This window comes from Lutra lutra, chromosome 7 (genome assembly GCF_902655055.1).
Source record: "Lutra lutra chromosome 7, mLutLut1.2, whole genome shotgun sequence".
Classification (NCBI taxonomy): domain Eukaryota; kingdom Metazoa; phylum Chordata; class Mammalia; order Carnivora; family Mustelidae; genus Lutra; species Lutra lutra.
This window is the reverse complement of record NC_062284.1, coordinates 144728102-144755244: the sequence shown is the minus strand read 5'-3', so window position 1 is coordinate 144755244 and position 27143 is coordinate 144728102. Positions and strand designations below refer to the sequence as shown.

Sequence of the window (27143 nt, the reverse complement as noted above, 5' to 3'; positions counted from 1 at the left end):
GAGCAGGGGCAGGAAGACAGGTTCCAGCCCCCCCGCCGCGCCCCCACCACAGAGGAAGAGGGATGAACACGCAGGCAGGGCAGGCCAGGGCAGTCCAGAGGAGGATGGACACAACCTTTGAGCAGGCAGGTTCTTTTGGGAAGAAGCCCACAGAGAGGCTAGATCATCTAGAGCTTGGTCAGGAAGGGCTGTCCAGGGCCTGGAGAGGAGGGATGCTGTATTTTCTGAGCACCGTGGGAAGCCACTAAAGGGTTTTCAGTGAAGGACAGGAGGAACCTACGTTCCTAAAAGATCTCAGTGGCAGCTATGTGGGGAAGGGCCTGGAGTAACCCGGGACAAGTGGAGAGACCAGTCAGGGGCCACGGACACGGGCAAGAGGCCTGGACCTGGCTGGGAACCAGGGAGGTGGGAAAAAGCAGGACACAGGCCTGAGTGCCACAGACAGAATGGGAAACAAGGACAGGGATCAAGGAGCGCTCCCCAGTGTTCTCACTGAAGCGACTGGGTATGGGTAGAAAGGATCGGGGTTCAGAGTTCACTGGGGACAAGTTAGGCGCCATCTAAGTGAAAACTACAAGTAGCCTAAGTCGCGTCTGGTCACTCCTGCTCGGGGCTCGTAGACAAAACGCCCCTCCTGCAAGGCTCTCACCAGCAAGCTCCCCCTAGACCAGCCACCGCAAGTGCCCCACTCTCAATTCACCCCCTACCCACCAACCCTGCTCTATTCTGGAAGCAGCACCTGGACTTCCCGATCTGTCCTCAAGCCCTGCCGAACCACACAGGCTCCATGAGCTTCATGAGGACGGGAAGCTGCCTATGTCGTTTCTTGCTGTGTCCCTGGCACCTGGCATGGTGTCTGGCACATACTGAGGACTCGTCAACAGCTTTTAAGTAAATACATGGGCTAAAGCTCAAAGAGACTATGGGTTAAAGACAAGTCTGGGGAACTTGGGAACCACAGCTGGAAAATTCTTTTATTTTTCTAATGGTACCCTCTCAAAAATTCCCATCCCGCTAACTAAAGTTTCAATGTAAATTATGGGTAACTCAGGGGGAGTTTATCCAAACAGACTAATGGACATCTGGGCTTCCATTGAGGGCACTCTGACCTCCCAGTTCCCTCTGCTGACTGTAATACATACTTCTAGTAGATGCTCACTATGTTAAAAGATTTTTTTTGACTCCTTAAGATTTCATGTAATGACTAAAGATTGAATTTTTGTAGAAAGCACCTCACCTTGCAAAAATACTGAATCTTAATCATCACATATCTCCTGGAAATCAAGGAAAGAACGTCTCTGACCATCTACACCAGGTTTCTCAACCTCAGCAGTACTGCCATGTTAGGCCAGTAATTCTTTGTCATGGGGGGAATTGCAGGACGTTACAGCATCCCTGGCCTGCACTCCCCAGATACCAGTAGCCTCTCCCATTTCCACCCCCACAAACAAGTTTCTAGACATGTCCCTTGGGAGAACAATTATCTACGACCAAGTGGTCTTTTCCTATTATTAACACAGCCAAGGAAACAGGGATGAAATTCTAAGTTTGAAATGCTCACTTAAAAACAACTGGCCCAAATTACATCCTCTAGTGAAACCGAAAGCAAAACGGTACTTACACACACACACACACACACACACACCCATCCTGGCAGGGTTTTGAACCATGATATCAAGAAATGCTAACATTTCCTTTGGCGAGAGTCTAAGTTTAAATGTGAGAATCTTGGGGCGCCTGGGTGGCTCAGTGGGTTAAGCCTCTACCTTCGGCTCGAGTCATGGTCTCAGGGTCCTGGGATGGAGCCCCGCATCTGGCTCTCTGCTCAGCAGGGAGTCTGCTTCCCTCCCCACCCCCACACTCCGGCCTGCCTACTTGTGATGCCTGACTGCGTGGGGGAACTCATTACCAAGCCTCCCCACCTCCACAGGATGAAGATCCGCCAAGTAAAATGCTTGTACTCACCAGAGCCCCTCAAGACACACGGGAAACACGGCCTTGCAGAGCTGCTCTAACACCTGTGAGACTGGGGGTCATCACGGGGGTGGTCGCGTGTAGGCAGCTCCCTGGTGCGTCCTCAGCACCGCTGCACGCCAGCTGGGGGAGGGGCCGACAGAAACCTCTGGCAGTCATGGCTGCAGGCCCCAAAATGTCCCCGAGGAGGGCCTGTCTGCTGTCCAGGGCCAAACCTCTGTTCAAAGGTGCAGGCTTCCAGCACCCCAGAACCCAGGGACTGGGAGTGGTCCGGCCTTATCCCGGCATTCTCTCCTGTCGCTGCTTCTGTCACACTGCTGTCTGCAAGCAAGCTAGCAAGTCTGCCGCGAGACATCTGTAGTGTCAGATTCCCACATCCCTGTACCACAGAGCTTTGGAGGTCGTCACTGTTTCCTCCCGGCGCAGAGCACACTCACAACAGAGCAAGCATCCAGCGAGTCCCAGCCCTCCAGGGCCCCTCGACGGGACTGGCAGTGACGGGCTACAGATCAAAATGTTTGAAAGTAAGATCAAAACTAGTGCCAATTACCAAAATGATCTAAATCAAAAGGCACCAAAGATACATGGGGAGCAAATGAACTCTGCGGGTCGGAACTAGCTCCGCGGACAAGCCATGGAGGTGTTCAAGACGTGGGTCTCCATGCGGACTCTGTTCTGGATCCCTTCTCGGGCTTCTTGGAGTGCCGGAGCACGCACGGGCGCCAGGACAGCAAGTGAACAAGTGGCACATTATCTCAGCCCGAAGGTCACTTTTGATAAACAAGGACGTTCAGAGGTTTGTAACATTAGAACATATTTTATATAACAGAATGTAAAATTCGTACCAATTTCAGATAAAACAGACTACAGAAACCATGAGTTAAGAACAGGCTGCTTCAGAATGCTACACCCCGGCCCTGCAGAGGGTACAAGTCACACGACCACTCTTCTGTCGCTAGGGGGCCTCCCAGTGGGAAGCTAGGGACTGCTACTGTCCACTACTGTGCACCAAAGAGTATCAGAGAACCCAAGATTCTAGGTCTCCACAATGTAAAGTTAAGTACAAGAGGACGGGGAGTGGGAGCTGTTTATAAAGGTACATAAGTAAAAATGTCCAAGTGTTTAGCCGACTTCATAGGGTCACTCCTCCAAGTCAAGAATGCTATCTGTGTTACAAACGTAGTGCTCCAAAGGGGCACGTGCACCCGAATGTTTATAGTAGCAATGTCCACAATAGCCAAACTATGGAAAGAACCTAGATGTCCATCAACAGATGAATGGATAAAGAAGATGGGGTATATATATACAACGGAATACTATGCAGCCATCAAAAGAAATGAACTCTTGCCATTCGTGATGACGTGGATGGAACTAGAGGGTATTAAGCTTAGTGAAATAAGTCAATCGGAGAAAGACAATTATATGATCTCCCTGATACAAGGAAGTGGAGATGCAACGTGGGGGGCTTGTGGGTTAGGAAAAGAATAAATGAAACAAGATGGGATCGGGAGGGAGACAAACCATAACAGACTCTTAATCTCACAAAACAAACTGAGGGTTGCTAGGGGATAGGGGGTCAAGAGGGGGGTGGGGTTATGGACACTGGGGAGGGTATGTGCTATGGTGAGTGCTGTGAAGTATGTAAATCTGGCGATTCGCAGACCTATACCCCTGGGGATAAAAATACATTATATGTTTATTAAAAATTTTTTTAAAATTAAAAAAAAAAAGAATGCCATCTGTGCTCGTTTCTTCGATACACACAGTGGTCATCACACACTTAGAGGTGTCAGAAGAGAGGCTGACAGAGGTCAGAGACTGCCCTAAGCCACAAGGCTGTGAGAGGGCCAGAGCTAGCCTATGGGGTCCACACCCTCAGCCACCATACCACACTGCCCCGAGGCTGCACCAACGGGGTGAAAGGAGAAGCGCTAACGTTCCGAGAGCCTTTCACTCTAAAGCATAAGGGTCCTTCAAGCCCTCAAGAATCCCACCTCCTCTGTGGAAGCTTGCCAGGAGGCCAGGCCTCTTGGCCTGAAATGTTATTGAATATTCTTTTTTAAGAACCTTCCAGGATGTCTGGGGGGCTCAGTCATTAAGCGTCTGCCTTCGGCTCAGGTCATGATCCCGGGGTCCTGGAATTGAGCCCAGAGTCGGGCTCCCTGCTCAGCAGGAAGTCTGCTTCTCCCTCTCCCACTGCCCCTGCTTGTGATCCCTCTCTCGCTGTGTCTCTATCAAATAAATAAATAAAATCTTAAAAAAAAAGCCTTCCATGTTTTCCCTTTCTAGGACTAATTTCTAAGCTCTTGGTCAGCAGGAACCATGTCATACACACACTGCCACGACGTCCAGCCCAGACACATGCGGAGTAGATGACGGACACCTACCTATAGATTCAATTTAGTTACGGTTTATGGAAAATACTAAATTATCTGAAGAATAAAGTCTGGCATGCCAAATATAAAGGTGGGAAAACAAAGAAACCAGATGGGGAAAGCATAAACACACGAATGGAGGAATTAAAGGAGTAGTAATAGCTGCGTTCGTCGGCCGCCTGTTAACTGCCGGAGTTCGGTATACGGACAGACATGCTAATAGGATACGCACTCACCCCCTGCGACCACCTAGCAGCTGAATCTCCTCAGCTCCACAGTCTCTCACCCAAAACCAAAGCCAGAGGTGCTTCAGAGTATAGATATTTTTTGGGTTTTAGAAAGGAAATCCTATGTGTGTATATTATAACTTACATAACGCCGCCAGTGACGTCCGGGACAGTGCCCACAGAAAACTCATTAATTCCAACAGTCTGCAGTAAGATACGGAATATTCAGAGTAAGTGGAACGGAGATTACATGTAACCTCACTGCAGCTCAGCTCAGGCTTGGCACCAAATACATGACAGTGTCATTCCATTCCAGAGGCTGTGGCTAGGGAACTGGGGGCCTGCCTTACTGTCCTCATCTCACATGCAGCGACCTGAGGCTCAGGAAGGTCTAGTAACTTGCTCAAGTTGACGCAAGCTGAGAAAGAGAGGCAGGGTTGGGACCCTGCTTCTCTGGCCCAAAGCCTGTTCAGGACTTCATACCTGTGAGCATGGCCATCAGGAAACCCTGAAAACTCCACCGGGGCACAGATTGGGAACCAGCAGTTCTGGTGGGGCGGGGAGGGTGCCCTGCATTTCCGAGGCACCTGGAAAGGTGCTGCTGATGGCTCATCCCCTGTGGGAGAAAGAAATGTGCTCCTTCGACTAAACCACAGACTCTCAGGCCCGGCTCAGGGTCTGCATCCCCTCGGGACTTCTCAAAGATAGCCATTAAATCTGATTTCTGAGGTCTTAACTGATTGAAATCATCTGAAGTGGGGCCCCCCAGCTTTTGTGATTCTTTCTAATAATTCTAATGTCCAGGCAGGATTCAAAATCACTGACATGAAACCATTAGGAGAAAAGAAATCACTGATAAAGTAAGACTCTTGCGAAGGCAGCCTGCAAGCCCAGTCAGGACTTCCACTAGAGGCCCTGAGTTCCCTGGAGGAGTCTGGGAGGCTTTCAGTCCTGACCAGGAACTGTTACTAAATCCCTCACGGACGGAATACCCCAGCTATCCCAGGCTCTGCGGTCATAAGCATTTTTCTCCTCCCTTGAAACCACTGAAATCTTAGACAAAGCACCCTAAAGGCAAAGTCTTACAGGACAACCACAAAAGTGCGAAACTCGAAGGGCCTGCTGCGGCCAGCTGACAGAGACAAGTATTTAGCACAAGACTATGCAAAAGAACTTCTCGTTCTTATGCGGAGGTACACTGTGGTATCAGTCCATGAACAGAGAGGAATCTGCACACACAAATCAAGTTGTGGATTTTAAATTACGCTCACTGAGTCCTAAGACTGAAAGGGACATTAGTGGTCAGCAGTCTGCTCCCCGCACAGGGGTCTGCCAGCTTCTACTGAACACGCCCGTCCAAAGAAGACTGGGAACAGGCCTTCCACAATGCAAATCTGCCCCTAATGCCACCTGAACTCAAATTTTGCTTCCAAAATCCTGAATTAGCCAACCTCTTCCACACCCAGTGTCAGGTCACTTCTGGAATGACACGTATGTGCTCCAGCCCAGCAAATACCTACTGTCAGTTCTCTGCAGAGGCTCATTTGGTAACAGTCCTCATGGAAACCCAAGAGTCCCACTCGGACCTGTATGCTAGCTTGCTAACTTACTCATCGGTAACCTGCACGCCCCCCATCCCCCACGCCCCGCCACTTTTTGTTCTGTTGCTCTGCAGGCCATGCAGAGATCCTGGGAGCTGCCTCCTCAGTTTCCAAGGTGGGTGGCCATCGCGTAGATTTCAACAGGCCAGCCAATAGCCTCCTAGAGCCTTGAGGCTACAACCCCCCATCCAGAAGAGGTGGGACCTCCACCCCAAAGGGTGAAGGAAGCAGAAAATCAAACCGAAGAAGTCCTTCTCAGGCCTTAAGATCTAACGGAACTGGCCTGGCTAAGTGTGGACATGCTTGGGACCTGCCACCCTCTTGTCTCTCCTATTGCTCCCGTTCGGCAAGGGAACGGCTATTCTGTGCCTGCCCCATTACACTGTAGAAGCTCCTAACTTACCCGGTTTCATAGGTTCACAGCTGGAGAGGAATTCTGCCTCAAGACCAGTCACTGGCTCACGCACATTGATTTAGATGATATTTAGATAAGACTTTGGATTTCAGAGGTTATGTTAAGGTTTTGGGGGCTGCTGGGATAGAATGAATGTATTTTGCATGTGAGAAGGACATGAATTTGGGGGGGTTGCAGGCAGACTACTATGTACATACTGTGTGCGGCCCCTCAAAATTTATGTAGTGGCACTCTAACTCCTGCTGTGATGGTATCTGACAGGTAATTAAGGGCCCTAATGAGAAGAGACAGAAGAGAGCTTGCTTCTTGTCTCTCCCCACCACGTACGGACACAGTCAGAAGGGGGCCATCTGCCAGCCAGGAGGAGAGCCCTCAACCAGAAACTGACTGGGCCAGCGCCTCACTCTTAGGCCTTGAGCCTCCAGAATAGTGAGGAATAAACTCCTGTTGTGCAAGCCCCCGACCTCTGGTATTTTGTTAGAGGACAGCCTGTGCTGGTCAACACATGCCTCTTTCATAAAGCATAATGTCCTAGATTGAAGTGGGCAGCCTTAATTTCTTGAGAACACAGAGTGTCTCACTTAGTATTCCACATGCATATCCACACCGCATGACCGGCACCTGTGAAGTCTCTATAAAAGTTTATGCCATTAAACCGAATTTGGTCAGTGTTCATTTAAATGTTATTTTTCCTTATATACTTAACAGACGCACACAGAAGTACACTGACCACCCAAACCTAGCTAGGCACACGGTAGATAAATACATGCTGAAACGCTGAATGTTTGGAGGGCATAGTCTCTATCTTCTCTTTTCCAGGCTGAAAAAATGCAAGTTCCTTAAAGTTTAAATACCATTTTTTTCTGGTGAATTTTTAAAAGCTTGTTATTTTATTTCCACAACGACCATGGCACCACTGTCCCCATCTACCGTGAAAGCATACAGGTGTTTCAAAGGTTAAACAGCTTGCCAGGAGCACGAAGATGGTGGGGCCTAGCCTGTGGGATCCTGACTCCTACTCAGATCTCGTCCCTCCACTGCAGCAAGACTCCCAGCTCCTTCACTCAACCTCTCCAGTACCAACAAATACTCTTCCACACTTTCCACCATTCTATATATTCTAGAAACTTTTACATGCGTAGTGTTAGACTTAGAAGAATAGAATGTCAAAGCTCTGGGTCCCTGGGTGGCTCAGCCGGTGAAGCATCTACCTCCAGCTCAGGTCCTGATCTCCGGGTCCTGGGATGGAACCCTGTGTCAGGCTCCCTGCTCCGTGGGGAGCCTATTTCTCCCTCTGTGCTTTCTCTCTCTCTCTCTCTAATAAATAAAAATCTTAAAAAAAAAAAAAAAAAGACTATTAAAGCTTTAAGAGCCTTTTATCACATGCAGAATTGGGACCTCAGTGGACAGGCCTCACAGACAGCTGTTTCAGGTTAAACTATACCTTATATATTCCACTCCAAGCAAAAGTGACTAAAATCCGATGCAGTTCCCAAGAACCCTAAAACAAAATGAAAAGCAAGGGTAACCATCTTAATTCATCTTAACATAAGGAAACACCTTGTTCATATGAACCAGAGCAGAGGAGCCAGGGCACATGATCGGTTATGGGAAATGCCGCCGCCCTCCTGCCCCCATCCTCCCTGCCTGGGTTACCACCCTTCCCAGTCCTGCAGTTTCATTACCCTTCCTCAGCCCCGATGCGGGTCACCTCCAGGCCACAGCCACCACATTATGGTGTAGAGAATCTTGAAGGTGATGGTGAGTGAAAAAGGCAAGTAGTATCAAAAGAAGCGCCCCAAAGACCTGCACAGAGCAGTTATTTTCTCCTTGATGATATGCCAAAGGTCAGCAGGCTTACGGAATCAGCAAAAGGGCAGAACAAGAAATGGGCATGTGTGTGCATGAAACTTCACTGCTATAAAAATCCTCAGACCGTCTAGACCACAGGCTCTTGACCTCGGGCATGACAGGAGAGGATTCAGGAACTCCCACGACTCCCTGAAATTGCATGCACGAGTCAGGCACTCTGTATCACCAAACTGAAGAGGTTGATTCTCTTCATCCATGCTTACTTTGAAGAGGAGGTTAGATGCCCAGGAGTGGTAGGTATTTGGGAACAAAGGCACAGTCCGCTTGGGAAACAGAGGACCGGGCAGCTGATATGGCGGCCAGCCTCCTGGCCAGGGATGCTGGCATAGCAGCGCTGTATCCGCTCTGTCGTCGTCCCCCCCCCCCCCCCTCCTGCTCCAGGCGAAGGGTGAAGGGCGCACAGGGAACACAGACACAGAGCCTAGCCTCTCCACACCCCTCTGTCCCCATACAGATGCAGATTTCTTGTTTCGTTATTTAAATCCACTCTCTCACTCCTCTATGACCTCATCACATTCGCTTGCTCAAATAGTGTTGCAATCATCAGCTGAGAAAGGCTGAGAAAGCAGGGTTTACAGAAAATGTGATTTCCGTGTTACAACTAATGTGTACACACCTCTTCACATGCTGTCAAATTATCCCACACTTTTCTACATAAACAGCCATAACTTAATTCTAATAAGTCTCTAGGGGATTTACTAGAATGATCTAGGGTGAACACAGGAAATTTAGGATACGTAGGCTAATTTTTTCTCGATGAAGCTATTTTTAAGAACAGAGAGAGAGAGAGGAAGAAAAAGAACAGAGAAAAATACAAGCTTCAATTTCACAACACTCTACAAAATGAAAGTGAATTTTCAAGTAATTTTTTAAATGAACTAATAGGAGGGGCCCCTCGGTGGCTCAGTCAGTTAAGCATCAGACTCTTGATCTCAGCTCAAGTCTTCATCTCAGGGTCGTGAGATCAAGCTCCGTGTTGGGTTCCATGCTGGGCATGAAGCCTATTTAAAATAAAAATATATATATTAAATAAAAAATGAACTAACAGGAAGGGAGAATTTATAGACCCGAAGTTGTACTTGAAAAACTCCTGACAAACAGATGATCAAGGATGCCTGCTGATTAAGTAAATAAAACATACATTTTATTACCATTTTATGAATTACCATTTTATGAATGGGTGCATTCCAAAATTTTATTCATGAATTCTTGGTTGAGAACACAGAATGCATTTTCTCACAGAAGACAGAAAACACACAACAGCTGGAGTTTCCATTTTAGCCCACAAGAGCCTGTCTTACGAAGTGTATACAACACACTGCCGACAGCACGGGAATTGAACCACCATACACAACACAGCAAGTTAAAGAGAGCCACAAGTTCTTTGACACTCCTTGCAACAAGAGCTAGACAATGTGTCCCCTCTCCCCACAACTAGGAGCACCTTGCGGGTTCTTGGACCATAGAACACAGCAGCAATAACGCTGCACCATCCGTCGGCCGCTGCTTCCTCTCCTAAAATCCCCACTGTAGGAGTCCTGGGCTGCCATGTAGGAAGTCCACCCACCCCGGCACGGGGGCCAACTGCAGAGGCCCTGAGGGTACATGGAAAGGGAAGAACCACTAAGCCAGGCCTTCCAACCATCCAGCCATGTTGAGTGCCAGATAAATACCAGTGAGTGACTTCGGTCAATGCCATACACAGCAGAAAAACCACCCAGCTGAACCCTGCCTGATCAACTCACAGGACCATGAGATCTAAAATAGATTACTGCTGTGTTGGGTCACTGATGCTTAGGACAGTGTTACTCAGCAATCATTACCCGGGACAATCTGTAGCTTTTTCAGAAAATGGCAAGCACATCTCACTCCTGTCCTGGCATTAATAGTGTCCCCTCCTCCATTGTCCTCTGGTAGAGAGTTACGGTAGTTTGTCAGCCAGGATTTTCCCAGGGATAGGCCATGAAGGGCAGCTGTGCATTGGGAAGCAGGGAGGTATATGGCATGATCATCATCCTGTCTGCTTCAAAATTTTAGAATTTTCCACACACTTCTGAGGACAGGGCAGTTTTCAAAATTCTGAAGAAACAGGATGTCCGATCAAAATGCAGTTGGTACCCTGATACAAAAGCCAGACAAAGATACCACAAGAAAACTAAAAACCCATATCCCTTATGACTTGGATGTAAAAATCTCAACAAAATATTAGCAAATTGGGGCGCCTGGGTGGCTCAGTGGGTTAAAGCCTCTGCCTTCGGCTCAGGTCATGATCTCAGGGTCCTGGGATCAAGTCCTGGTCAGGCTCTCTGCTCAGCGGGGAGCCTGCTTCCTCCTCTCTCTGCCTACTTGTGATCTCTGTCAAATAAATAAATAAAATCTTTTTAAAAAATTAGCAAATCAAATCCATCAAGACATTACAAGGATGATACACCCTGGAAAAATGAGATTTATCCCAGGAAAGCAAAGGTGGTTCAACATACCAAAATCAATTAACGTAAATACACCACACTCATAGAATAAGGGGGGGAAACCACATAATCATATCAATAGACACACAGAAAGCATCTGACAAAACTCAACATTCTTTCATAGCAAAACACTCAGACAAGCAGGAATTGAAGGGAACTTCCTTAACATGATAAAGGGCATTTATTAAAAAAGGAAAGAAAGAAAAAACCCACACCTAACTTCATAATCAATGATGAAAGACTGCAAACTTTCCCCTAAGACCAGGAACAAGACAGAGACATCTGCTTTCACTTCTACTATTCAACACTATAGAAGGAGTAGCCAGAGCAATTAGTCAAGAAAAAGAAAAAAAGAAAGAAAAAAAAAAGATATTCAAATTGGAAAGAAAGATAAACTATCCCTATTTGCACATGACATGATTCTATATATAGAAAATCCCAGAAAACTGCCAGAGGTAATAACCAAATTCAGCAAAGTCTGGGTGTATGATCACCACACAAAAATCAGTTGTTTTTATACATTAGCAATGAATAATCTGAAAGAAAACTAAGGAACAACTCCATGTAAAAAATATCCAAAAGAACAAAATATTTAGGAATAACTTTTTTTTTTAAAGATTTTATTTATTTATTTGACAGAGAGAAATCACAAGTAGGCAGAGAGGCAGGCAGAGAGAGAGGAGGAAGCAGGCTCCCTGCTGAGCAGAAAGCCCGATGTGGGGCTCGAACCCAGGACCTGGGATCATGACCTGAGCCGAAGGCAGCAGCTCAACCCACTGAGCCACCCAGGCGCCCCAATTTAGGAATAACTTTAACCAAGGAGGTGAAAGATTCGTACATTGACATTACAAAATCTTGCTAAAAGAAATTAAGAATGTAAATAAGTGGTTGGGGCTCCACTTGGGGCTCCAAGTGGTTGGCTCAGTGGGTTAAAGCCTCTGCCTTTGGCTCAGGTCATGGTCCTGGGGTCCTAGGATCGAGTCCCGCATCGGACTCTCTGCTCAGCGGGGAGCCTGCTTCCCCTTCTCTCTCTGCCTGCCTCTCTGCCTACTTGTGATCTCTGTCTGTCAAATAAATAAATAACATCTTTTAAAAAACGTCAATAAGTGGAAAGACACTCCACGGTCATCGATCTGGAGACTTAGTTATTGTTACAACAGCAACTCCCCAAAGCAGATTCAATTCAATCCTGATCAAAATTCTAGTGATCTTTTCTTGCAGAAAGAGAAAAACTGATCCTCAAATTAATATGAAGCTACAAGAGGTCCCAAGTAGTCAAAACAATATTGAAAAAGAAAAATAAAGTGGAAAGACTCATACTTCTCATACTACCTCAAAAGTTTCTACAAAGCTACAGTAATTCAAACAGTGTGTCATTGGCATAAGAATAGTCATACAGATCATATGACTACACAATCATATAGACACACAGATCATACAGAACAGTCATACAGATCATATGGCTACACAATCATATAGACACACAGATCATACAGAACAGTCATACAGATCATATGGCTACACAATCATATAGACACACAGATCATACAGAACAGTCATACAGATCATATGGCTACACAATCATATAGACACACAGATCATACAGAACAGTCATACAGATCATATGGCTACACAATCATATAGACACACAGATCATACAGAACAGTCATACAGATCATATGGCTACACAATCATATAGACACACAGATCATACAAAACAGTCATACAGATCATATGGCTACACAATCATATAGACACACAGATCATACAGAACAGTCATACAGATCATATGGCTACACAATCATATAGACACACAGATCATACAGAACAGTCATACAGATCAAGACAGCAGAATTGAGAGGACAAAAAATAAATTCAAAGATCTATGGCCAATTGATTTCCAACAAGGGTGCCACGACCATCCAATGGAGAAAAGAACAGTCCCTTCAACAAATGGTGCTGGGACAAGTGTATAACCACATCCAAAAGAATGAAGTGGGCCTCCTAGCTCACCCCATATATAAAAATTAACTCAAGGGGCGCCTGTGTGGCTCAGTGGGTTAAAGCCTCTGCCTTTGGCTTGGGTCGTGATCCCTGGGGCCTGGGATCGAGCCCTGCATCGGGCTCTCTGCTGGGCAGCAAGTCTGCTTTCCCCTCTCTCTCTCTGCCAGCCTCTCTGACTACTTGCGCTCTCTGTCAAAGAAATAAATAAAACCTTAAAAAAAAATTAACTCAAAATGGATCAAAGACCTAAATGTAAGAGCTAAAGCTATAAAATACAGGGATAAATCTTCATGACTTCAGATTTGGAACAGATTCTCAGATTTGATACCAAAAGCACAAGCAATAAAAAGAAAAAAAAATAATAAATTGGACTTTATCAGAATTAAGAACTTTTGTGCATCAAAGGGCATTTATTAAGCATGTGAAAAAAAAAACCTACAGAATGGAAGAAAATATTTGTCGACCACGTACTTAATAAGGGTTTAGTATCTAAAATATATAAAGAATTCATCCAACAACAAAAAGATAAACAACCCAACTAAAACATGGGAAGAGGGTTTGAATGGACATGATTCCAAAAAAGACACACAATTACAACATGTTCAATTATCACTGGCCATTAAGGAAACACAAAATTATAATGAAAATACCACTCTGCATCCACTAGAATAGCTTATGTACATATATATGCACATACACACATGCATACATTCATACATAAATATTGGCAAAGATGTACAGAAATTGGAACCTAGTACATTGCTTGCAGGAATAAGATAAACACAGAATTACTGTATGACCCAGGAATCCCATTTCCTAGGTTTTTTTTATGCAAGAGAAATGAAAATACATGTCTACACAGAGGACCTGAACACATTATTCCTAATAGCTAAGTGGGGGAAAGCAACCCAACGGCCATCAGTGGATGAATGGATAAGAAATTGGTGGTACGCACACGCACAACAGAATATTATTCAGCCATAAAAAGGAACAAAATACTTACACATGCTACAATTTAGCTGTACCTCAAAAACACTGCACTAACTGAAAGAAGCTGGACACAACAGATCACAGGTCGTACAGTCCCTCTTGTATGAAATGTCCAGGGAAGGCGAATCCATAGACGGAAAGCAGATGAGAGGTGACCAGGGTTGGGAGGAAGAGAGCATGGGGAATGATGACTTAGCGAGCATAAGGACTGTCTACGGGGTGATGGAGAGTGCTGAAACTAAAGCAAGCTGGTGGTTGCACGACACCGTGAATGCGCTACTACCACTGAACTGCACACTTAAATGGTTAACTGCATGTTCTGTGAATAACATAAAAAACTCAATAAAAGAAAATGGGGTTAGACTACAGTATATGGATTCATCCATACAAATACTTGAGCACCTACCACACACCAGGCACTTCCCGAGTACGTGGGTTAAGATGGTAAACAAAATTTTGTGCTAAAAATTTATTGTTTAAAGATTTTATGTATTTATTTGATAGGGAGAGACAAGTGAGAGAGGGAACACAAGCGGAGTGGGAGAGGGAGAAGCAGGCTCCCCGTCAACCAGGGAGCTGATGTGGGCCTCAATCCCAGGACCTGGGACCATGACCATAGCCAAAGGCAAACACCCAACAACTAAGCCACCCAGGTGCCATAAATTCTGCTATGAATTTAAAAAGTAAGGTAAGAGACTAGAGAGTGACAGCATGGACTATTTTTAACTCTGTTAAGAGAAGACCTCCTGGAAGAAGTATTCATTTGAACAGAGACTAGAATGAACTGAAGAATGTTATTCTGCTAAATAATAATATACTAGAACTAAAATGCAAATATTGTCAAAATCATCGCATGCAAAAATTCTTTTTCTAAAAATAATTTTACTCTTGGGGCGCCTGGGTGGCTCAGTGGGTTAAGGCCTCTGCCTTTGGCTCAGGTCGTGGTCACAGGGTCCTGGGATCGAGCCCCGCATCAGGCTCTCTGCTCGGCAGGGAGCCTGTTTCCTCCTCTCTCTCTGCCTGCTTGTCTGCCTACTTATGATCTCTGTCTGTCAAATGAGTAAATAAAATCTTTTAAAAAAATGCAATCTTTAAAAAAATAATAATAATAATTTTACTCTTTATTACAAATAGTTTCTTTATCGTCCAATATATGCTGCTTCTACAGTTTCCTTGCAGGAGAGCTCTCAGGGCCAAGCCATACTCCCAAGATAGCCTGTCATGCACCTTGCTAACAAGGCATGTTTTCCTTTTAGGAAATCACTCAGGAAGGAAAGAGGGAGAGGAATTACCACTTATGATATGCTAGGTTCTCACATTCACTCATATTTTCACTTTTATTCCTCACAACTACCTTTTCATCAATGAGAAAATTGAGGTTCAGAAGGGGTAAGTAACATACCACCATAGTTAGCTAAAGGAAGGACCAGAATTTAAATCGGGCCTGATTTCAAACCCATACTCATTTCATACATAAATTTGTCTCATTTTGGGGCACCTGGGTGGCTCAGAGGGTTAAACCTCTGCCTTCGGCTCAGGTCATGATCTCAGGGTCTTGGGATTAAGCCCCACATCGGGCTCTCTGCTCAGCAGGGAGCCTGCTTCCTCCTTTCTCTCTCCCTGCCTCTCTGCCTACTTGTGATCTCTCTCTGTCAAATAAATAAATAAAATATTTAAAAAAATAAATAAATTAAAAAAAAAAAAAAAAGAAGGAACCTACCCTCTACCACTCCAAACCTGACTTGCAGCCTCGGAGTCCAGCCACGTGCCAGGATTCACAACCCTTCCTGGAGCTACTGATGGCTATGCAACCAGCCTCCTCCCCTCAATCCAGCCATCACTATCTGCCGCCCACCCCCCCACAGTTCTGTGTTCAAAACTGCACAGCAGTTCTAGCAGAAGAGCCACATAAAATCTTCTCCAAAATGCTCAACAACATCATTTCCTTGCTAAATCTGGAGAAGGCGTCCTTGCCTTTAACTCATATTCCCATAAGTCATTTGTAGCTATAATTACATTCCAGATGCAGAAATGCAAAGGTGCTGGGCTGCGACCATTAAGCTCTCTACAGAGTGACCAGGCCTCGGGGACTTGTTCACTGCTAACAAGCTAATGTTTGTGAAACTGTATAAAGAGATAACGACTGGGGCGCCTGGGTGGCTCAGTGGGTTAAGGCCTCTGCCTTCGGCTCAGGTCATGATCCCAGGGTCCTGGGATCGAGCCCCACATCGGGCTCTCTGCTCGGCGGGGAACCTGCTTCCTCCTCTCTCTCTCTGTCTGCCTCTCTGCCTACTTGTGATCTCTGTCTGTCAAATAAATAAATAAAATCTTTAAAAAAAAAAAAAGAGATAACGACTAAATACTATCATTATTACTAGACTACCAGTTTAAATGTAAATTAAGAGAGGGAAAGAGGAAAGAAAACACATTAGTAAATCAGGTTTGGGACTGCTACTCAGCAAGATGTAAGCAACATCTGAACCACAAGAGTAAAGAACGTCTTAACTGAATTTGTTAAAGGATGTTGAATGCAATGTTGCTGCTGTAAGGAAAAAACTCAGAACAGAAAGAAGGAATGGAGGGAATAATGGCTAGAAAAATAAGTCGATACAAGGAGAGCAGATGTTAAAGAAAGTAAAGGCTGCATGTGAAAAACATATGCTGGAGAAATACACAATTTCTTTAAAAAGCACTACATAGCAGCAAAACTAAAACACTAGAATCAGAAAACAAAATTAAAAAGTCTAGAATGCGAACAAAATCCAAAACTGTACTATAATTCAGCTTAAACTAACCACACAGCACAGTAATGAAAACACAAACTCTAGAGTCCAGTGGGCCTACTGCCCTTCATTTTTCTCATCTGTAAAATGGGAATGATTCTTCTTCAAAGGTCAGGCTGGCACAGAGGCGGCCCCCACAGGCAGCCAGTTCCCTGTTCCCAAGCATCTCCCTGAAGCACAGCCATGGGGCACAGCCTCAGACTGATGGGCCCTTCTGACATGCAACTATTCCAGCCAATGCTTCTCCTCTTCTGCAAGCTTTAGCTCATGCTTGTCCTCCCCAGAAAATACCTCTGAATCCCCCAGCCCAAGTTACACAGCACCCCATGCTTCCTCAGGACCTCTGGTCTACCCTCACGGCACCTACCATACCATGCCATAACCCACAGGCTTTCTGGCTCGCCACCTTCCAGAAGCTCCTTGAGGATGGTCATCATACAGCAACCCAACTGTTTGCCTTTGACATCTAGCACAGCTCCTGACTAAGCTCTCAAAAAATGTGTGTTGATCAAATAATTGCCAACTCTCCTAAATTGGGGTAGAGGCCAAGCAGCTTCCCTGGGGCAAATCTTGACAAATGAAGAATGTAAAGAAAAAACTCTAGTCTGGGTGAACAGTCCATCCTTGCCATGTTTTGCCTGACTTGGAACAGTTAATAACCCAAAAACTCCAAGCCTCCCATATAAAAAGAGGGAATTCAATTAGAAAGTCTCCATGGTCCATACCATAGGCAAGGATATATTATGTTCATATTTTAAGATCTTAACATTTTTATTTTACATCTTAATTACCTATGAATTAGTAGTTATTGTTATGAAAATTAACATCGGGGCACCTGGGTGGCTCAGTCGGTTAAGCACGACTCTTGATTTCACCTCAGGTCATGATCTCAGGGTCATGAGATCAAGCCCTGCATCAGGCTCTGCACGGGGGTGGGGGGGGGGGTGAAGCCTGCTGAAGATTCTCTCTCTCTCTCTACCCCTCCCTCTCTAAAAAAAAAAAAATAACATCAGTAGAATGCTTTAATTGTCCATTTCACTAATAACAAGCGTGACGCTGTGGCATGATGCTTTCTGCCCCATTTTATAGATGGGGAAACCTATGCAGAGAGAACCAAAGCCTGCCCAAGTACAGAGGGCGGGACTGGCATTCAGATCCTCCTCTTCTCAAGCTGGGGAATGGATAGCTCCAGGGACACATGGTAGGGTGACAGGGAACCCTCAGGGATCTTAGGGAAGCTAAGGACAAACAAAATGCAGTTTTTGGAGAATTAACAGTACTCAAAAATTTGGGAGACAAAGTGTGTTTATATTTTTAAAAAATCAGACATATTATTGGGTACAGCATAAAATCTGTATTAAAACTTAAGATAAAGGGGTGCCGTGCTGGGTCAATCACCAAATGTGTGACTCTTGAGCTCAGGGCCGTGAGTTGAAGCCCCACGGTGGGTGTAGAGATTACTTAAAAAATAAAAGATAAATCTTTTTTTAAAATTAAGCTAAATTTAACAGGCCTAGACTCCCATTAAGGGCCTGAGACATACTACGCTAAAGCCATGCCATGCCCTTTCTCACACAGAAACGCCATCTGAAATCTGAACACTTAATTTGCCCTATAATAATGTCTCAAACAGGGCACCTGGGTGGCTCAGTGGGTTAAGCCGCTGCCTTCGGCTCAGGTCATGATCTCAGGGTCCTGGGATCGAGTCCCGCATCGGGCTCTCTGCTCAGCAGGGAGCCTGCTTCCCTCTCTCTCTCTCTCTCTCTGCCTGCCTCTCGTCTACTTGTGATCTCTCTCTGTCAAATAAATAAATAAAATCTTTAAAAAAAATAATAATGTCTCAAACATCAGGCTGTATTAATCCAAAAAGGATATAATTTAATTTCTACAATAAAGTTGTGACTTCAGGGCATTACTGAGCAGGGAAAGCCAAGAACTAGTATCCCCATTCTTCCTTTCTAAGTCATTAAAAGCACCTAGGGACATTACAATGTCAAATGAAGTCTCCCATCATACAAGCCTCTTAATGCAACAAACCAGGGAGCTAAGCCTGCTGGAAGGGGGTGGGGTGCGCGCTGGGGGGCACAGTCAAGGGAGGCAGCTACAAGGCACACCCGAATGCAGATGTTAGCAGCCAAACCACACGGAATTACTGTGTGGGCATCTGGCGTGTCTCTTGGCTCTCCCAAACTTGCAGCTCTGGACAAACACTGACAGGAGAGGCCTAATGGGTACATCATTATTACCTCCGGTGTATGCAGGCCTCCCACTGGGCATTAACCTTCCAGAGTACAAAGCCAGTCTCTGAAAACCTTCACTATAATTATCATGACTCCTGAAGATTCATGTTTTACCACTCTGATACTACTATTGTCCTCAGATTTTATTATCCTACTTGGTTAATCAATTTAGCTTTTCTCTCCACTTAAGGAACCAAGTTTCCAATAAACATGCTTTTGGGTTTTGCCATAGAGTCAGTGTTTAAATTGGAAAGGAAATCAGAGTATCGGAACAGCAGGTCTGATAACCTTGGGAGAACGGCCTCATAAAAAGTTATCCAATCACCTCCATTAAAAAAAACAACAAATGGGGCGCCTGGGTGGCTCAGTGGATTAAGCCGCTGCCTTCGGCTCAGGTCGTGGTCTCAGGGTCCTGGGATCGAGCCCCGCATCAGGCTCTCTGCTCCACAGGGAGCCTGCCTCCACCTCTCTCTCTGCCTGCCTCTCTGCCTACTTGTGATCTCTGTCAAATAAATAAATAAATAAAATCTTTAAAAAAAAAAAAAAAAACAACGAAGTTTAAATCAGCACAGAACAAGCCCTAGAAAAACGTAAATCATGACATGAAATTGTAGGACCCAATTTTTTTATTTCTTGAGAATTAAAGAGATTTAGGTCATTTCAGCACAGATGATGGGGCAACAGGTTGGCGGGTGTTGGGGGAACAGGGTCCCGAGGAACCGATGTTTTTTATTCACATTTACACCCCTCCCTGACCACCACTCTTGGAGACTCCCTGCCTACGATGGAAACAGTAGACACAGCGCTGTGCCGCCAGCCCGCTGCTCCGCTCCCCAGTGCAGGTCGGCCTCCTGGCAGCAGCACACGCTTGACCCACTTGAGCTCCTGGTTAAGCTCTAGAGGACAGCACACAAAACATCGCAACTGGAAATGCACTGCCCAGCGGCATCGCCAGCACTGGATCTAACTGGCAAGAAATGAAAGGGCAGCAAACTGTCAGATCTCATCTTACCAAAACACAGGGTGGGTAGGGAGACGTTCTCTCTCTGCATTTCTAAGGGTCCTGCAAGAGGCCCAACAGCGGCCCAGCGCCTTCCCCAACTACCCAGAAGCTTGTTCCCCTTTCCTGAATTCCCACCATACTTCCAGTCTTCCACGCAATCCACTAATTCCCTTTAGCTGACATTTCACGACTACTCAGTTTCTTCCTGGTGGGTTCTCCCTCTCCAGCTGAGGGTCAGTTCCCTCCAGGGCAAAGTGGTAAATTCCCACTTTCCCCACTCTTCTGGCCACAAGCTTCAGTCCTGGTGCTGTCTCGGTCCAATACCCGTGGTTGGGCATCTCCCTGCCTGGCGCACAGGGGCAGACTCTTCTGCAGACCATGCGGTTAAAGGCAGGCGCTGTAGCTCACTCATCCTAGCTCTGCTAACAAGAATATTATGGGAACTTGAGGCACATTAAATGAACATTAAGTTAGATGAGAAAAAGATTCCCAACTCCCAGTTAATGATCCTCTTATCTCGAGGAATATAGAATTCAGCAAGAGATTCCCACTTTTTGGAGTTGTGAGAAACCCACAGTCACCTACATTTATGACATCTTACTACCTGCCAGCCTCAGCCCAAGGTGTCTGCACAGTGAGACAACAAATTTTAGCCAAAAGAAATTTTACTGCTTAATGATAAAAACCTCACCTCTCCTTCCTAGGTTGGTCAGTCCCCCACCCCCCACTGCTCTAGAATATCGTTGTGCAAAACCCAGCCAGTCAATAAAGGCTCTTTAAAATGGGAAAGCCGTTTGTAATTTTTAGTTAATTATGAATCATAGATTCTACTCAAGCACACATAATTTTCCTACATTTTTCCTTTCTGTTCAAAATTACATTTTCTTTTATGTGCGTTGACTCCTTTGGACCCAAAGCCTCCAGCTATGATGCAAGCGACACCTCGCCCCATTCACCTCTCTACTGCACCCCCCCGCCCTCGGGCATCGGGCCTCTCCCTCAGGCTCTACTCCTCCCAGTCAAAACAAACCTAAGCATCACCTCCAGTTAGGCCTCGACTCCCTCTCTCGGGTCACCTTCCAGACCCACTGGCCTCACTTCCTTCTTTCTCACTCAGTAACTCTTTCCAGTTTCTGTCCATATGTGAAGTCAATATTATGACTCTCCCCCCTCACCCAAAAAACAATATTTCTTCCTCTACGAACACCTGTAAGAAAGCACACAAGGGGTCCTGACTCTGGAATCAGCACAGGGGCCTTGGTCCCCAGATGTCTCCTCTACCAAATAAACAGTTCTTAAACTGACCATGGCACGAAACTCAGCTGTTGCATAATACTTGATAGTTCAGGTCACTTGCTGTTTGGAGAGTCCTGCTATATGAAGATGAGAAAATAGAGATGGGCAAAATTAATGCAATTTCCTTTGTTTGCTCAAGCCAGCCCAGACTTGCAACACCACAGTGACGGTTTTATCTTTCTTGAAGTACAGCTTTAACATCATGCTCATCCTCAGTTCATTAGCATATCTATCCTGGTGATACCCCAGAAAGGCCTCTCTCAGCTTTACACGGTAAAAAATAAATAAATAAATAAATAATAATAATAAAGGGATTCTAGCCAGAGTGTTTACAGAATCAAAATCCCAAACACAGGGGGAAAGAGCAACAGGCAGCCCAGATGTTTCAGTTAAATGAAGGACTTTCTTCCAGACATGAACCAGAGCAGGAATATTTTGATGGTATTAACAGAAACAACAGATCACTGTAAAATATCTTTACACCGTCCTACTAAGTGAGGCCATCTTACAGAGTCCAAAATGCATGAATAGAATCCAAGGAAAATAATCGGTCTTCTTTCCCCTCACAAATTCACACGTCTTTAAAAAAAAAAAAAAAAAAAAAAAATTGCTGGACTTCTCCCTGCCAGTTCTCTCTGCTTTCCTGGCTTCTGCATTGTGACAGCTGGAACAGATGGCGTCTGGGTGAGACACCTTAAGGTCTTAAACCTCATGCATGACAGGGGCTGATTTTAAGTAGGGATGCTGGAATCCCAGGTCTGTCTGGATGTCCGTCATGAGCATCTACTCCCAAGAATTTCCGTTCTTATATATTTCCCAGCTTCCACACCAATAACGCTTATTTTGCTTGGTCGAAGAATTTTTCATCTTTAGACTAATCCTAAATATGCATCTCTACAGTCCCAACAGAGTGAAAAGGCACATATTCCCCTTTCACGTGAAAATCCGAACGGCTGTGCACTATTCTGCCAGACACCCTACATATGCTGCAGTCTTTTTAACAGGCCATTTTCAAGGATGGGAAAGACACGCGAAGATTTTAGCACCGACAGACGGTCCACCAGGTCACTTCTCTAAATAAAGGTTTTACAGAAACCGAGAAGATTACAGAATACGTTTCCCAAAGCTTCAGCAGTGTGTGTATTCACGGCAAATGCCAGGGGGAAAAAAAATTATGGCTCCTCCTCGGTTGTATGCTGTGAATGTAAATGAAGAAGCAGTAAGGTAACGCTACTCAGCACAGCCTTTATGACTCCACAAAAATAAATGACCGCACACGCGCGCGCACACACACACACACCCGCATCTCAGTCCGAAATCTGATTCAGCGCTTAATAGGAAAAACGTGAAACACAACCGTTCCCCTCAACGGTCCACGATCCGGAGGGCTCTTGAATTTCCAGGCACGTCCACGGCCATCCGTCCACTTCCATGTTGAGGCTGCGTTTCAGACCGAGGGCAGAGAAGGTGCCACACGCAACCCTCCCTACAGGTCCAGGTATTAAATACACGTCCCCAGACGGGGTGACAGTGTGAAAACGTGGCAAAGCGTACGTGAGCGAGAGCCCGGCGCCTCGAGAGGAAATTTTAAAGACCGTGGACGGGCCATGCCCATCTTCCGCCCCCCCCCCCCCCCCCCCGGAGCCCAGCCCGACCTTCCCTACTAATCAGGGGTGGGATGGGAGCCTGTTGCCCCGATCGGCAGCCCAGGGCGCCGTGCCTTCGAGGCCACTGCAGCTGCCCGCTCGGGAATCCGTCTGAGGTCCGTCTGCAGAGCAATGACTCAGTATAAACTTTTAAATAACGGCTCGAAGAAACCCACCCGCCACCCGCCGCCCGCGCCTGCGGACCCCCGAGCCCGCGCCCTCCCTGGGCGCACACACCCCGCCCCGCGGGCGATGCCGGCTCTTCCCACACCCCGCGGGACTCACGCTTCCAAGAGGCCTCGGCGCCCCGTTTCCTGAAAAGCTGCGGGCGTCCCGGCCCGCGGGCCCCGGGCCCGGCCTCGAGGACAAAGTTTTCCGAAGTTGAGGCGCTCGGGGGGCAGGCGGGCCCGGGCGGGGGCGGGGGCGAGGCGGCGCCGCACCGGGCACTCGCCGCCGGGCTCCGGGCCTGCTCCGCCCCGGCCCCGCTCCGGCCCCGGGCCCGCCGGCGCCACCGTCACCGCCGCCGCCGCCGGCGCGGGAAGGAGCCGCCGGGGATGGAGCCGCCCGCCCGCCCGCCGCCCGCCCGCCGCCGCCACGGCCCCTTACCCGCGGTCCGCCCCGCTCGGCCGGCTCAGGGGCGCCGGGCGCGTCCTCCGCCGCGGTCCGCAGCGTCCTGCTCCCCGGGCATCCCCATGTCGGGGGGCGGGGAAGGGCCGGCGGCCGCCGCCGCCGCCGCCGGCTGGAAAGTCCCTGCTGGGCTGCAACCCCGGCTCGCGCACGCGGCGGCCGCGCCGCGCCGCGCTCCCTCGCGCCCTCACGCACCCTCTCACAGCACTTCCTCTCGCGCGCTGGAATCCCCGCCGGCCGCCGGCGCGCGCCCCGGCGCGCGCCCGCCCCGCCCCCGCCGCCCGCGCGCGCGCGTGGGAGCGCAGGAGCCGGCGAGCCGGCCGGGCCCCACGCGCTCGCGGCCCGCGCGGCCCCGCTCCCCCCCACTCGCCTCGCGCGCGCGCGCGCGCGCGCGCCCGCCTCCCGTTGCTAAGGCCCGCCCGCCCGGCGCCCGCCTGCCGGCCTTAGCAACGGCGCGGCGGCGCGAGCCCGGGCGGCCCCCGACGCCCCCAGCGCCGCCCGCCCCCTCGCTCTGCGAGGCCCCCGCCCCCGGGGCCCCGCCGTCCCCCCCTTTCCGGGTTAAAAAAAAAAAAAAACTGCCACGCAGCCGCGTGTGGGCCCCAGAGGTGCAGGTTCGGTGGCGGCCGAGAGCGATGGCGTCACCCGCTTCACCCGCGCAGCCACGCGCACTCCCACAGGCTGCGCCGCTAGACACACGCTCCCCATCAGCACCCGCACCCTGGCCGACGCGGGCTCTCACACACGCATTCCTGAACACGGGGCCCTCACACACGCACGCTCCCGCTCACCTGGGCACAGACACGCTTGCGCGCCCTAGCACCACACACTCATTCACACAGCGGCCGACAGCCCCACGCACGCCGCACACGGGCGCTCACACTCGCGTGCCTCACACACACGCGCGCGCGCAGGTGGGTGGGGCTGAAGGTGACTCGGGCCATCTGGGCCTCCGCTCGCATCCTGAGAGGGCCGTCTGAGCGCCTGTCGGCGGGCGTTTCCTCTCCTTCCTCCCTGGGCTCCTCCCACACCCAGGAAGCCGCGCCTCACATCAAGTGGGGACGCGGTGGCCAGTGGGCCGGAGGGCCCGGCGTCCCGAGTGGACGGGGACCCCCGTGGCCGCGCGCTGCTTCTCCTCCGTCCAGCTCGGCCTGTGCAGTGGAGGCGGCCTCCAGGGCCAAGGACGCCCGCTTCTCCAGGCCGCGGCCCCCCAAGTCCTCCGTGGGTCCCCTGGTCCTCCGAGCCCTCTGCACCCCACCAGGCTGAGCCGCTCTCGGGGAACCTCCAAGCCAACTCTCCCCACGTTTACAAGTCAACCCCGGGGCAACCGAAAGGGCTCTTCGTTTTGTCTTGCCACCAAGGCTTCTGAAGGTCCCTGACCAGAGCTGAGACCAGGGTTAGCCTTCTGTATTTCTCCAATGACTCATGTGAGGAGAGGCAGGAAGTCCAGCATCTCCTCCTGCAGCTTCCCCTTGGAAGGTTCCGGAGCCCTGGACGGTCTGCACAGGCCGGCGCAGCCATGGGGACAGGTTCCATCGGCCCAGCAGGTGTCTGTCCCCAGCCACGGCAGCGGGGTGGGGGTAGGGACCTCCGCCCCAGACCCAGGTTGCGGTGGCGCCCTGCTTGGGCCCCCGAAGGGCACAGCGCCCTGAGTTCAGAGCAGAGGACCCCAGCAACCACGTCGGGGTTACAGGCCGGAGACAGCCAGCCACCGAGGTCCCCTCATGGAGGGTTCCCCTCCGGAGCCCTGGGAGTCCTTTCCCGCCCACCCGGAAGGGTCGGGTCCTGGCTGCTTCTCCTGGCCCGACTCCTCCCGGGCCCCCAGAGCACCTCAGACCACCGTCCCCGGACCCTCTGGCCAGGAGCTCACCCCACTTACTGCCTCACGCTATAGGGCAAAGGCTCTTCTTAAGGCTTTGCCAAAATAAGACTGCCCAAAAAGCTCCAGGCTGGGCTATTTGGGGTTTTTAGAAATAAGCAACAAGGTAGCCGTTTCCGACATCCCTCCGATGGGTTTTCTGGGACTCCACGTGCTCCCAGGGCGCCGGGAAGCAACCCTGGGAATGGGGAGACGGACGGGCTTCAGGATCCCCCCGGGAGGGCCCTCTGCTGGTGAGACCTGCTCCTGCTCCTCTTCCCTGACCCCTTCCTTCTCGTCTCCAGCTGTCCGCGCAGTTCTAGAACCCCAGCTCGAAGGGACGGCACGAATAATTTTGCCCCAAACAGGGCCACCGCTCTGGGGGGCGGGGCCTCTGGCCTCTGCAGTGTCAGTCGGCGGGGCAGCAGTGATGGGCAGCAAGGAGAGCCAATCACAGCTCTCCTCTGCCTTTCGGGGGCAGCCCCTTCGGTTCCCTATGGCAACGTGGAACAACAAGCGGACACCGTTTCTGGACAAAGAAATTTCTCCCAGGGATTTGTGTAGCATTATATGTTCTGTTTGCTGCGTTCCTGGGAGACGCGCACGCAGATATCAGAGCCCCAGCTCAGAGCCAGTCTGTTTGTTCTCCAGAGAAGGGGTAAAATGGTCCCCAATAGTATTGGGGGACTTCAGGCCTGTGAATGGGTCTCATCAGGCCCTCAAGTGACACCCACACAAAGACCATGGGCCCCCTTGGGAGGTCTAACTTGCCTGCGGGGCCCTGGCAATATCTCCCACTGAAACGTCAACCTCAGGAGGGACCTGGACTCTCGGCAGAATAAAACCAGTTAAACCAACTGTCCAGACAAGCGGCCTCCAAGCTTTGTGAATTTTACAGCACAACCCAGTCGTGTATCATGTGTGCACGTACACACACAACGTATGACAGCACTCCACCTCAAACCTGTGATATGCTCTATTTTCTAGTCCATTTGGTTTTTGTAAATACTGTTGTTGTGACCCTCTCCACTCCCTGTTTGTTCGTAACCTGGTTGGAAACACTACCTTCGGACTGAGGTGGCTCAGTCATTAAGTGGTCTGCCTTTGCCTCCGGTCATGATCCTGGGGTCCTGGGATCAAGCCCCATATCAGGCACCCTGCTCAACAGGAAGCCTGCTTCTCCCTCTCCACTCCCCCTGCTTGTGTTCCCTCTCTTGCTGTCTCTCTGTCAATAAATAAATAAAATCTTAAAAAAAAAAACAACAACCTTGAAAACACTATCTTGGACTGGAGGAAGGCTGAGATGGTGGACTGGGCCCTCACCCCAGTGTGGGGGGTGGTCCGCATGTGAATTCCTCCTCCCCACTCCCTGCTCCATGCAGGGCTGGCTGAGCTGGGAAACCAACACTGCCAGCCCCGCTGCCACTTCAAGTGGACCCTGGCTAAGGGCAGAAGTACACCAGCAAAGATGCGGGGTACCTGTGTCCCTCTCTGGACAGGGGCAGCAGAAAGCAAATGCAAAAGAACTGGGGCACGGAGAGGCACAGGATGGCTAAGGTGTTCAAACCTCACCGGGCGTCTTGGGCAAGTGACAGACAAGGGCAGGGAAGGTAGGAGATTTGGGGAACTAGCCACATGAAGTTTATTTTTCTCTCATTTCTGTGGGCCACTCAGGAGATGAGTTATCCTTGTTTAGGGAACACCCAATCTGGGATTTGCACACGTGTGTGAGTGCACACACCGTCTTTGGTACTTTCCCCCCAATCC

The 27143-nt window shown here is 48.8% G+C and overlaps 2 protein-coding genes across 7 annotated transcripts in view; one reads left to right on the top strand and one right to left on the bottom strand.

Moving 5' to 3' along the window:
• TRAF3 (TNF receptor associated factor 3) overlaps window positions 1–23707 on the bottom strand; it is a 117308-nt gene extending 93601 nt beyond the window's left edge. For 4 of the 6 annotated variants that reach the window (XM_047735362.1, XM_047735366.1, XM_047735368.1 and 1 more), the window contains exon 1: window positions 23501–23707. The gene's annotated coding sequence lies outside the window, so the exon portion shown is untranslated. Of the gene's footprint in view, window positions 1–5059; window positions 5193–23179; window positions 23341–23500 lie in introns of those variants that run through there. The other 2 variants (XM_047735363.1, XM_047735364.1) reach the window with 2 other exon arrangements.
• The window catches only part of LOC125104547 (basic proline-rich protein-like), a 44040-nt gene extending 19256 nt beyond the window's left edge, over window positions 1–24784 (top strand). Inside the window, exons 3-4 of the mRNA XM_047737104.1 lie at window positions 23189–24078; window positions 24554–24784. Of these exons, the coding sequence (XP_047593060.1) occupies window positions 23189–24078; window positions 24554–24784 (1121 nt within the window). The remainder of the gene's footprint in view (window positions 1–23188; window positions 24079–24553) is intronic.
• The last annotated feature ends 2359 nt before the right edge of the window (window positions 24785–27143 follow it).